This window comes from Sus scrofa, chromosome 3, assembly GCF_000003025.6.
Source record: "Sus scrofa isolate TJ Tabasco breed Duroc chromosome 3, Sscrofa11.1, whole genome shotgun sequence".
In the NCBI taxonomy this organism is placed as follows: Eukaryota; Metazoa; Chordata; class Mammalia; order Artiodactyla; family Suidae; genus Sus; species Sus scrofa.
This window is the reverse complement of record NC_010445.4, coordinates 110423274-110437111: the sequence shown is the minus strand read 5'-3', so window position 1 is coordinate 110437111 and position 13838 is coordinate 110423274. Positions and strand designations below refer to the sequence as shown.

The 13838-nt window shown below is 39.4% G+C and overlaps 1 protein-coding gene across 2 annotated transcripts in view; it reads left to right on the top strand.

Annotated features, from left to right (window-relative positions):
• The window catches only part of SPDYA (speedy homolog A (Xenopus laevis)), a 35407-nt gene continuing 25430 nt past the window's right edge, over positions 3862–13838 (top strand). Inside the window, exons 1-3 of one of the 2 annotated variants that reach the window (XM_021085896.1) lie at positions 3862–3969; positions 8250–8502; positions 11388–11446. In XM_021085896.1, the coding sequence (XP_020941555.1) occupies positions 8268–8502; positions 11388–11446 (294 nt within the window). In that variant the 5' untranslated portion in view covers positions 3862–3969; positions 8250–8267. 2 annotated transcript variants of the gene reach the window in all.

Genomic DNA, 13838 nt, shown 5'->3' with positions numbered 1-13838 from the left:
ATTAATCGTAATATTAGTCAAAACACATTAACTTGGATCCTACATACTGATTTATTCTAAAAATTTAGCCAAGTCAGTACTGAATATGAAAAAAAAATGACTAATTAAGCAAATAAATATTGGTCACTGAATTTGAAGAATAGAAATCATGTTTTAAAATTATTCAAGCAGGAGTTCCTGTCGTGGCGCAGTGGTTAACGAATCCGACTAGGAACCATGAGGTTGCGGGTTCGATCCCTGCCCTTGCTCAGTGGGTTAACAATCCAGTGTTGCTGTGAGCTGTGAGCTGTCGCAGACGAGGCTCGGATCCTGCGTTGCTGTGGCTCTGGCGTAGGCTGGCAGCTACAGCTCCGATTAGACCCCTAACCTGGGAACCTCCATATGCCTCGGGAGCAGCCCAAGAAATGGCAAAAAGACACACACACTCAAAAAAAAAATTATTCAAGCAGTCTTAAAACCACTTTAACAGCTTCTGTTCATTCATATGTGTTTATTACAAATATTATTTGCTTGGTAACACTGCTACTTGAAATAAATAAAACTTCATTTCTTAGGAGAAAAATGTTCTGTAATTCTAGTGTCACAGTTTCTATTGTTCTTTCCTGTCACTAATTTATATCATTTTTCCTCTGGTTTTCCATGATTTTGTACATTCAGTTTATCTTTATTCTAAATGTCATGACATTGAAAATCGTTAAACACACTAGGTAACTGTAATGTGATGGACCACATGGATTATTATTGTCAATTCATTGTTCTTGAATGGAAAGAATCAGTTACACATTGCATTTGAAGGTTCAGCATTCATTATTTTTAGTTTGGCTGAGGGACCAATTTTAATCATGATGAGCAAGACTGGTTTTGTTCAAAATGTTTAGTCAGAATGCCTGCAAGCAGAATTTTAAAGTTTAAAAAGTGTCCAGCTGGAAGTGTAAGTCTTTAGAGGATATATAGGCCTTTCAAAAAAGTATTCACCTGAGGAAAAACCAGGAGCTTCATGAGATTTGTCCTTTAAGAATATATAAAAGTATATTATTACCTTGAGCCAGGGAATTTAAATATATCTCCATTTACAAATTCAGGTACATTCCTGTGTCTCCTCCTTTCACATCTTTACACTAAAAATACGTTTATAGAAGGAAAATAGTCTTAATTTGTTTCTGCCACCCTGATTTAATTCACCTCTTTTCTTCCTTGTAAATCCATTCCTGAATAAAAGCTGTGCCTGAGAAGACACTTCCCAGACTGATTATACCAGTGGCCTCACATAGAAATACTATGTCCCTTTTTGCTAATAGATTTTAGTGTTTTATAATTTCCTTAAACAGCTAAAACGTCGTTAAAAGGAGTTTAAAGTGACAGCATACATTAAATAAAACATGAATTTATTCCATTTAAGAATACACCTAGTTTTCTTTATTTTCTCTTTATGTTTCAAGAAGAATGTAGAAATTTTGATCTTCTGTTCAATTTTACCTATATGTTTGCCAGAATTTCTAAATAAATCCCCTGATTAGACAATTTTAAAAGTCATAACTTCCTTCAGCTATCACCTCTTATATTGATTGACTTATTAAATCATAAACTTCAAGTTCTCATTGTTACTTTCTCGTACAGGTTGCCAGTGTTTCTTAAACCTTATTTTTACAAAAGTGGCCATCAACCTTTTTTTTTCCTCTTAGAGGTCTTTGTCCGCTAATGTGGTTACAAAATCTTACTTGTAACCAGCATTGTTTTGGGTATCAATAGAGTAGAAGATATCAAGTGTGTTGTGAGGGTGTGTTGTATGTATGTGAATGGAAATGAGAACTGCCTGGAGTTCATAGATTCAGCACTTCTTTGATACTATGTGCAAAGAAGTGGGAACCTAAGGTCTGGCCCTGGAGCCTTTCGGTCAAATCTGGCCTGGGATCACCAAGTAGGATGTGTATTAATTTTTGCAGCTTCCTAAATCTGAGTAATTCAGTAGATGTACAGGCTAGAATTCTTCTAAGAGAGCAGTACACCACAGCTAAACCTCTGAAACTGTCAGATCATTATACCAATTGTTAATTATAATAATAAATAAATACCCTGTAATAAGGAGTGTGCCTTTTAACACACTGATTTGTGACACCCCAAAATAACTACAGTAGTAACATCAAAGATGACTTATGGGTCACCATGACAGAATAATAATGAAAATGTTTGAAATATTCCAAGAATTACTAAAATGTGACACTCATACATGAAGTGAGAAGATGCTGTTGGAAAAGTGCCAATAGACTTGCTCTGTGCAGGGTTGCCACAAACCTTCAATTTGTAAAAATGTATTATCTGTGAACCACAATAAAGCAAAGCAGTATGCTTGTAGTCGACATTCATTGTTCAGTAAACATTCTGTACTCAAGGCTGGGAACTAGTTACTGGGTGAAATCCTAATACCTTATGAAACAGCCAAGGAAAGAAGAATGGCTTGAAGCCGTGTTTTCTTAGGAGAACCAATATTTAAGGTTGTCACAACAGTTTATGCTCCATTCCCCCATTTAAGGGTCATTTATAAGGAAAACTGAGTTCCAAGATTGTGTCCTCTTGTAGGTGATTTTTGACATCATCTAGTTGTGTGAGAGCTGGAGAAAGAAGGAACTAAATAAATACTGAGTTGTTAACTGAGGAACTAATTGCTAGGAAGTACAAACAGGCGAGGCCAAATTGCTTTTTAAGTATATTAACTGAAAAATACAGAAAAAATGCAAATATCAAAATGATTTAAATTTGGTCCATCCACTCTGGAGTATTAATACACGTTAAAAATATTTAGGGAGTTCCCCTTGTAGCTCAGCAGAAATAAGTCTGACTAGGATCCATGAGGATGTGGGTTCAACCCTGGCCCTGCTCAGTGGGTTGCAGATGGGGCACTGAGTGAGCTGTAGTGCGGGTCAAAGATGCAGCCTGAATCATGGGCTGCTGTGGCTGTGGCTTAGGCCAGCAACTGTAGCTCCGATTTGACTCCTTGGCCTGGGAATCTCTGGAAAAGCAAAACAAAACAAAGGCTATATACATCAGGTAGGAAGGAAGAGGAAAGGATGTCATGGACAAAAAAATATTTGAAAAATCCTTTTACTTATTCATTGAACGTTTATTTTTAAGTTGTTTTTGTTTGTCCTTGGCCCGTGGAATTTCCTGGCCCGGGATCAAACTGGCCACAACAACAACCCAAGCCGCTGTGGTCACTGCAACATCCTTAACCGACTGCACCACAAGGGAACTCCATAACCAAACATTGATTAAGCCCCTACTACATCCCAGGCACCAGGCCAAGGGCTAGGATGCGGCCCAAAAGAAAGTTCCTGTAGAATTTAGAACTGTAGGTTTAACGAGATAGAGTAACATTACCTCTTCTCACAAAAAGCCAGGTCACACGTCTTTAAGTGGTCTCTTCCTCGATTTCTATAATTATTTTAACGTAGCAGTAATTTATAATTGCTGCTGCAGAGTTCACCTCTGATTCTTTGTCCTGCAATTGGTGTCTCCCTGACACCAAGAGTACCTGCCGGTGTGTGTGCCTCCGGCGATAGAGAGACAAGACCTGAAGTTCCAGTCTTGCAGGGCCTCTTCATTTCGCTGGAGGGAAGCTAAATGGCTCTGATCCAAGCCTGACTTTGGTTAGTGTCCAAGGGAAAAAGGTCTGGGGGAGTCGCGGAGTTTTACTAGGACCTGCCTTGCCCCGAAGGTAAGCAAGACAGGTGACAACATTAGATGGGTTGGCTGTGGAGGCTCCGGGTGCCGCGAGCGGCGTGCGCAGCCTCGCGTTGGCCCCGCCCCCGGCAGTGGGCTGAGCGCGCTGATTGGCTCGCGCCCGCCCCGCTCCAGTTGACGGAGCTTTCCGAGCCTCCGTACCGCGGTGGAGCGACCTGTGAGCAACCGTCTGAGGCCCCGGGCGTCTGGGGAAGGCTGGCCACCGGCCAGGCCCCAGCTCACCAGCCTCAGGTATTCGCAGGTATCCTCTGCTGGCGCCTCGGCCTCGGGCCTCGCCGGTGACTCTCCAGTTTGGTTTGTGTTTGGTCCCTCCGTTCCCTCTCGCCCCCAAGTTCGCCGCCCTCCGTGTGTGAGGAGGCAGCGTCTCGGCCCCTTCCGCACACCCATCTCCTCGGGAGTCCCCTCAGGTGCTGGCGCTGCGAGGAGAACGCCCCATCCAGCGCCCCGGCCCTGGGCTTGGGAGCGGGGGCGGCGAGGATAGGGGAGGGAGGTCGGGCCCCCCCGGTGGCGGGTGTGTCGGGGTCCGCCCGCTCTGCGCTCTCCGACTCGGCTGGTTGGGCTCACGGGCGGGCGGGGGAGGGGAGGGGACACGGACCCCAGTGCCTGGCGAGGGCCCCCCGCCTCAGCTGGCGCTGCCCTGGCGGCCTCCTCTCCGCCCACCTGCTGGGAAGAAAGGCCTCTAGGAAAGAGCTTGTGCTTCACTCCTGCGCGCCTGGTAGCGGTATTTTTAGTTCGTCCTGCCTCTTTCTTTTCGACTCCTATTAAGTACATCTTTTTTCTCCAGGAGCACCTGCACCAGAATCCTGAGACTTGAGTCGCTGTATCTCGGGGCTATGCCTTTAGTCCTTTTCTCAAAATTTACAAATGCCTTTTTCTTACATTTCCAGGACGACTGGAGGCCAGCAGCTTCGGTTTTTAAAAAAATCAAAAATCCTCTTGAATTTAACATTTGAAGACTGATAAACCCGTGCTATGTTCAAATTGAGATCCTATTTACAAATGTTATTCTTTATTATAAGCACATTTAAAAACACCTATGATTTCTGTTACCAATAACAGTTTAACATTTATATTTATTGGTTGAGGTGAAAGTTGGTGATCTGTCATATTGGGACTCTTCATTCCTTCAAAGACACTCTTCCTATAGAAAAGATAATAGTGCATTAAACACTGTGCATTACCGGTATGGTTCCTTTCCTCATTCACCCTACAAAATATGTGCTATTAACAATGCCTAATAATGACTTTAATTGAATACTTAGTATGTACCAGGCTCTAAAGAAAAAAAAAAATAGGTGCTTTTATTTTCTTAATATCGCAAGTGAGAAAAGGGAGGCTCCCAGAAGTTAAATAGCTAGTGAGAATCAGGTCTTAATCCAGGTCTGTTCTCTAGTATTTTAGCATCGTCTCAGCTGGCTGTGTCCCTTCTGCCTTCATTTGTGTTTAAGAATCCTCTGTCTTTTAAAAAAAAAAAAAAAAAAAAAAATCCTCATTTGACTATTGTCATTCTTTTTTTTTTTTTTTTTTTTTTTTTTTGTCTTTTGAGGGCCGCACCTGTGGCATATGGAGGTTCCCAGGTTAGGGGTCTAATCGGAGCTGCACCTGCCAGCCTATGCCACAGTCACAGTAACACAGGATCAGTGCCTTGTCTGTGACCTACACCACAGCAACGCTGGATCCTTAACCTACTGAGTGAAGCCAGGGATCGAACCCGCAACCTCATGGTTCCTAGTCGGATTCATTTCCACTGCGCCACAACAGGGAATGCCTGTCATTCACTTGATACATCTTAATAAGGAGCAAAAATAGAAATGGAATTTGACCAAAAGTGTAGCATTGATAGCTTCTCCCCTTAAGCTTCTTCACCATAGCTCTCCTGCGAGTGTTTCTTACTAATCTCAATGAATCTCTATTTGGGGAATTCCAGACATTTCCTTCTGTTTCTGTTTTCTCAAGTTTTCTATGAAGTAGAATAGTGTAAAGCTATACTGTGAGCATGGTAATTATTTTTTTGATTGATAGAAAATTTGCATTCTATTTCATGATATATCTAAGGTGTTTTAATAAAGCAACACTATTTTAAGTTACTTAACATTACATCCTGGGAGATATGCCACAGTTATTTTGTATCCTGGTACATCTGTCCCCCACATCCCTAAGCCTAGCCCCTAGGCCCCAATTTGAGAAGCCTGGTTATTTATTTTTTTCCATCTAGATTGTAAGGCTGCTGTTCCTTTGGGGGTGGGGGGGGAGTGGGGAGAGACACAGGTGAGTCCTTCAGCTGTCTGCCAGATGAGGTGGGTAGGAAATAGCACAAAGTTCTTTCACAAGTCTCAAGGCTCAAATTATAACCCATTTCTTTTTCTGTGAAGTTTGTAGCACCCTCTCCCCCAACTTCATTATTTGGTTAGACCTTAGGCTCTAGGAAGAATGAGGAGAGAAAGAAAGTGAATTAGAGGGAGGAGAAGCAATTATAGAATTGATTGAATATGTTACTCTGCCTAGTTCTTCAAAATCTAGTTCTGTATTAATATGGTAGCCACTAGCCTGTCTAGCTGTTGAGCCCTTGGAATATGACTAGTGCAACCGAAGAACTGATTTTTTACTTTAATTTAAAATTAAATAGGGGGAGTTCTCATTGTGGCTCAGTAGTAATGAGCCCACCTAGTATCCATGAGGACTCATTTCGATCCCTGGCCTTGCTCAATGGGTTAAGGATCTGGCATTGCTGTGAGCTGTGGTGTGGGTTGCAGATGTGGCTCAGATCTGTGGCTGTGGCTGCGGCTGTGGCTGTGGCAGGCAGCTGTAGCTATTGATTCAAACCCTAGTCTGGGAACTTCCATATGCCACAGATTCGGCCCTAAAAAGACCGAAAAATAAAATTAAGTACTGGAAGTTCCTGTTGTGGCTCAGTGGAAATGAACCTAACTAGTATCATAAGGATGAGGGTTTGATCCCTGACCTCGCTCAGTGGGCTCATGGTCTGGTGTTGCTTCGAGCTGAGGTATGGGTCGCAGACACAGCTCAGTTCTGGTGTTGCTGTGATTGTGCATAGGCCAGCAGCTCTAGCTCTGATTCAACCCTTAGCCTGGGAACTTCCATGTGCCGCAGGTGTGGCCCTTAAAAAAAATTAAAAATAAAAAACTGAAGGAGTGTAAAATTGTTTTCCTTTATACACTACATCATTGTTTTGGTAAGACTACATTTCACTTTTAACTATTGGAAATTTTAGCATCCGAATTAAGCTATAAGTGTAAATACACACTAGATTTCAAAGACTTAGTTTGAAAAAAGAATGTAAAGTATCTCATTAATTTTTATATTGATTACATGTTAAAATGATATTTTGGATATACTGGGTTACACAAAATATACTCCTAAAATTAAATTCACTTATTTGTACTTTTTAAATGTGGCTTTAGAAATATAAAATTACATATGTGGCTTACATTACACTGGACAGTGCTGATCTAGCCCCACTATATCCAATCTTATTTTCCATTCCTTCCTTCAGCAGGGAAGTTTCTGAGGGTCAGGAAGGAGAATCTGTACCTAACTCCTTGAACATCAAGGGAGGCATGGCTGCCTGGGTCACTGTGAGTTATGGATTCAGAGGTTCTCATTAGGGTCTTAGAGTAGTTTCCTGCTTTGGCTACTCGTAATTCCATCTCCTATTACTATACAAATACCTTGAGCATAAAAATAATACTAACTAGTAATTTTGTGAACTGATTACCACCAAACATGGTAGTGATTATGCTTATTGTTAAATATCAATGAATTAACTTTGTTTCCATTTTTATTAGACTGTAACAGGTTATACTCATTTACACTGGTAATCAGCCGCTTAAATAGCCTGTCATACATTCGACTATAGGAATTAAAGGAATCAATTTATGAGAATTGTTCAGTGGGCATATACCATGCATTTCTTTGCAAGAATTATTTTTAAATTTTGAATAAATATCAATAAATGCTTATTGAACTAGTGAATTTTATAACATATCAAGGAATTTACCAGTTAGAAAATATGTTTTTGTGTGTATGAGATTGCTTTTTAATCTAATACTTGATAATAATTTAGTTCTGGAAACAGTTTGCCTTATTCTATTAAAAAAAATGACATAATAATCATATGATAAAATTATGTCAATTCAAGCATAATAAAAAATTATCAGGAAAAAAGAGTACCACAAATAGACTATATACTCAGCATAGTTTCTTTAACTAACTTTAAAATTTGATTTTGTCTGCTCTAGTAGTCAAAGCAAAATGATATGCAGGATCTTATTGTTTGGGAAGAAGAGGTATATCAGTTACCCAAAGGAAGTATAGCTTTTCTTAACACTAATTTCTAAAAGCAGTTTCTCATGTGAGTCATTGTCATCAATAACATTTTAGTAGCAAGTTCAGTAACATTTCCTATGACTGCATCTGATAGTGTCATCCAGTTAGTTGTTTTTATATAGAAATGAACAAAAGTGTGATAAATAACTGTTTTATATTTACAGGAATCGTGGGAAACCAAAATGAGACATAATCAGCTGTGTTGCGAGACACCACCTACTGTCACTGTACATGTAAAATCAGGGTCAAATAGATCACATCAGCCCAAAAAACCCATTAATCTGAAGCGTCCTATTTTTAAAGATAGTTGGCCAGCATCTGAAAAAAATGCACATAATAGCAACAAGTCTAAACGCCCCAAAGGACCCTGTCTAGTTATACAGCGTCAGGAAATGACTGCTTTCTTTAAATTATTTGGTAGGTTTAAAATATTGTTGCAATGGTTAATTGTAATAATGGAACTTTGAAATGAGAGAATATGAAGATCTATTTAATCATTTTAATAATGATCAAAGAAAATGTCATTTTTTTTTTTTAAGGGCCACACCTGTGGCACATGGACGATCCCAGGCGAGGGGTTGGATCAGAGCTGCAGCTGCTATCCATAGCCATAATACATCTCGCAGCAACACCAGATTCTTAATCCACTGAGCAAGGCCAGGATCGAACCTTCATCTTCATGGATTCTAGTCGGGTTCTTAACCTGCTGAGCCACAATGGAAATTCTATATGCTGTTATTTTCCATGTATAGATTTTCTATGTCCAACCAAATTTGTTTTTGTTTTACTTAGTTCTTTTTTTTTTTTTTTTTTTGCTTTTTAGGGCCACACCTCAGCATATGGAGGTTCCCAGGCTAGGAGTCAAATCTGGCCTATGCCACAGCCACAACAATGCAGGATCTGAGCTGCATCTGGGACCTACACCACAGCTCACGACAACACTGGATCCTTAACCTGCTGAGCAAGGCCAGAGATCAAACTGCAACTTCATGGTTTCTAGTCGGATTCATTTCTGCTGCACCACAATGAGAAGTCCGTTTTTTTTGTTTTTTTTTTTTTAATGCTGAATTTTTGTTTTGATTACTTTTGGAGCAGAAATTCAGATTCATCTAGCTTCTAGACTATTTATTTATTTATTTATTTTTCTTTTCTTTCTTTCTTTATTTATTTTGTCTTTTTGCCTTTTCTAGGCCTGCTTCCCGCAGCATATGGAGGTTTCCAGGCTAGGGGTCGAATCAGAGCTGTAGATGCCGACCTGTGCCAGAGCCACAGCAATGCAGGATCCGAGCCTTGTCTGTGACCTACACCACAGCTTACGGCAACACCAGATCCTTAACCCACTGAGCAAGGCCAGGGATCGAACCCGCAACCTCATGGTTCCTAGTCAGATTCGTTAACCACTGTGCCACGACGGGAACTCCCATAGACTATTTAAATTCAAGTGTCAATGTACATTTCTGGGCAGTTCAAGTTCATAGTTTGAGTTTTGTTTGACCTCAAGTAAACTATTTCAGAAAGTCTCAGGGGAGCCAACTGACCCTGGTGTCACTGGGCCTGAGGGGTTTCCTGGGACTTTCAGTGCTAAAATTGAGCAAACTTGGAAAGTTAGTCAACCTAGAGAAGTTCCAGTATTATATTTGGGGAATATTATTAAAAATTAACTATGCTTTATCACCGTGGTCATATAATGAAGTTGAATGTGGATTTGTTCAGATCATGAAACTGCTACTTTGCTGATAAGCTTCTTAAAAATAGACAAAAAGAAACTCCTTTATAGTATTTCTACTAGCCGAGAAAGACAAGGATTTTTTTTTTTTTGAGTTAAGGCAGTAAGCAAAATTATTATCCATAAACTTTTTATTATTCATAATTGAACATGAGAAATTAGACGAAATAACCTGGTTCTACCATTTTAGATGGTTTAAGAAATAGAAATGGGATTAATAAGGCAGAGATTAATTATTCTCAGAAAATCAGTACTTATCCTTAGAATTTCCATGTATTTGACCATTGGCAATATTAAGAAGTTATGCTTTGTTATTTAACTCAAAATGAAGGGGGAGGAATTCCTATTGTGGCTCAGCAGGTTAAGAACATGACTAGTGTCCATGAGGATGTGGGTTCCATCCCTGGCCTTACTCAGTGGGTTAAGGATCCTTGTAACCACAAGCTGCAGTGTAGGTCACAGATGTGGCCTGGATCTAGTATTGGCTGTGGCAGTGGTGTAGGCCAGCAGCTGCAGCTCCAATTCAATGTCTAGCCCCGGGAACTTCCAATATGCTGCAAGTGTGGCTGTAAATAAATAAGTACATATCATAAATAAGTACATAATTTTTTTAAATGAAGAGGGAAATGGAAAAAAGTAGAATTTCTTAATTTTTATTCTAACAGCAACCCATGTATTAGGATTGTAAATTTTAGCCTTTTAAAATTGAAATATTTTCTAACATTTCTTTTTTTAGATTTTTTTAAATTATTTAATGAATTTTATTAAATATTTTTGACCTATTTTTGATGTTATTCTTTTTTAAACCGTATTTTTATTGATGTTTTTGTTGTAATACTTTTTCCAAAATTAAATTTTATAAATAACTAGTGAATTATGAATCTTCTTTACATAGATGTTTTCATGTATATTTAGATAATATATAATTGGACAAAGATAAGTGGGAGGACAGAAAAAGAACCCAAAGCTAAAAGTACCCCATATTGAAAATGAGAAAATAGTAGAAAAAGTAAAACATATTTAGAAAATAGAGTATTAAGTCATTATTTGTTAAAGACTGAGTTATCTTTTACCAGATTCCATTTCCACCTGTTAAAGATTGATTTTGGAAAGTTAACAAAGAGCTAATCAAGACATATTTCTAAAAGAGCTATTGGAAGGAGTTTCCTGGTGGTCTAGTGGTTAGGATTTGGCACTTTCACCACTGCAGCCCAGGTTCAAACCCTGGTCTGGGAGCCTAGATCACACATCAAGCCACTGCATGCTGCAGCCAAAAAAAACAAATGAAAGTGCTATTGGAATATTCAATAAACCAAATACTTCTATCATTCCCCCCCCCCAATCTGGGCTGTATATTAAGGCATATCAGGTGGGAAGCCAAAGAATAAAGCAATAAGTAGCTTTTTGTACAGTGCTTGCAATGGCAAACACTATACTGAAAATTATGCCTTGAAAAACACTGGTCAGGCCTTTTTTTTAAAATTATTTCTAAGCATTTATAATCTGTGTAAAAATCAGTTCTTTAAAAAGAAGCCTTCTGATTTCAAAGAAAAGTCATAGCTATCTTTTGTTGTAGATGATGATTTAATTCAAGATTTCTTGTGGATGGACTGCTGCTGTAAAATTGCAGACAAGGTAAATTTGTTAACAGTATAATCGTTAATCAGCATCATTATGTTACTAGACCATAAGAAACTTTAATGAACCGTAAAAGAATTTTGTTTTATTAAGGTTAGGAAAGGAACTAGCCTATGTTCATCCTTCAAAGTGGAATCCTTAACATTTTTATTTTAAATTAGCATACAAACTAGAGTCGTTCTGAGTTCCCATTGTGGCCCAGCAGTAACAAGCCCAGCTAGTATCTGTAAGAACACGGGTTCGAGATCCCTGGCCTCACTCAGTGGGTTAAGGATCCAGCATTGCCTTGAGCTGTGGTGTAGGTCGAAGATGCGGCTTGGATCCTGCATTTCTGTAGCTGCAGCATAGGCCAGCAGCTACAGCTCCGATTGAACTCCTAGCCTGGGAACCTCCATGTGCTATAGGTGCAACCCTAAAAAGACCAAAAAAAAAAAAAATTGAGTTATTCTATACTTGAGGAATTGTAAATTATTATTGGTTAGATTTAAATCAACTTAAACCCACATTTGATTAAAAATAAGAATTATTATAGGTTTAATATGTTGGGGTTAATTTTTATTAAAGTATAACTGATGTACAATCTTTTTTTGTTTGTCTTTTTAGGGCTGCACCTGTGGCATATGGAAGTTCCCAGGCTAGAGGTCAAATCAGAGCTGTAGCTGCAGGCCTGTGCCACAGCAGCGTGGGATCTGAGCACATCTGCAACCTACACCACAGCTTACAGCTATGCTGGGTCCTTAACCCGATGAGTGAGGCCAGGGATCAAACCTGCATCCTCATGGATACTAGTCAGGTTCATTAACTGCTAAGCCACAATGGGAACTCTGATATACAATCTTATATATAAGTTACAGGTGGACAAATATAATAACCCACAATTTTTAAAGGTTATGCTTCATTTATAATTATTGTAAAATATTGCTATATTAGGCTTAATATATTTTATCAAAATTATTACATTTTGTCAGGTAGTAATATTTAAGGTTCATTCTACTAAGGGAGTCTATTATACATTTTAATATTTTGTAAATAAATAAATCCAGTAATCTTGTGTAATAAAATTAGTTTATCGCATTCTTTATTTAGGAATCAGTGTTTCATATTTCTTTTTGTGTGTGTGTGTCTTTTTGTCTTTTTAGGGCTGTACCTGCAGCATATGAAGGTTCCCAGGCTAGGGGTCCAATCAGAGCTGCAGCCGCTGGCCACAGCCACAGCCATAGCAACATGGGATCCGAGCTGCATCTGTGATCTACACCACAGCTCATGGTAACACCAGGGATTGAACCCACATCCTCTTGGATGCTAGTCAGGTTCACTAACCACTGAGCCATGATGGGAACTCCATGGAATCAGTGTTTCATATTTCATAAAAGAACATCATGGGGATTTCCCCGTTGGCTCAGCAGGTTAAGGATCTGGTGTTATAACTGCTATGGCGCAGGTTCAGTCCCTGGCCTGGGAACTTCCACATGCTGGGGGCATAGCCAAAAAAAAACAAGAATATCATGATGCTAATTTTCACACTAGGAATTGTGATGTTTCTGTATTCTTTAGATTTAGCTGAACAGTTAGAATTTCAGCATTATAAATGTCACCTTAGACCAGTTAGTTATATCAGAAAACTCAGCTTGACTTCACGTCACATTTAAAATAATATGCCAGGCGTTGCTGTGAGCTGTGGTGTAGGTTGCAGACGCGGCTCAGATCCCTCATTGCTGTGGCTCTGGCATAGGCTGGTGGCTATAGCTCCGATTCGACCCCTAGCCTGGGAACCTCCATATGTCACAGGAGCAGCCCAAGAAATGGCAAAAAGACAAAGAAATAATAATAATAAATAAAAAATAAAATAAAATAAAGTGCCAGGATTCCCGTCATGGCACAGCGGAAACGAATCTGACTAGGAACCATGAGGATGTGGGTTCGATCCCTGGCCTTGCTCAGTGGATTAAGGATCTGTCATTGCCATGGGCTGTGGTGTAGGTCGCAGATGTGGCTCAGATCATGCGTTCCTGTGGCTGTGGCCCTCAAAAGACAAAATAAAATAATGTGCCAACCAAGAGAAAAGGGAGTGAACATACTAGCTCATGATTAAATACCCACTAAGTTAATATTGATGTGAATGCTTTTATTTTAAGCTTAAGATAACAAAAATAAGGGATTTTTTTAATTTTGAAAATTTAATTTCGGAAAATTTCAAACATACACCTTATAGTAGAGAGAGTAGAACAAAGACCCTCCGTGCACCTATGATCTGGACAAAACAATCATCATAGACATTCTTATTTCTTGTATCTTTATTTTTTATTTTTTTGGCTGTGCTGAAGCACGTGGAAGTTCCTGAGCGAACCTGAGACACAGCAACGACAATGCTGGATCCTTAACCCCCTGA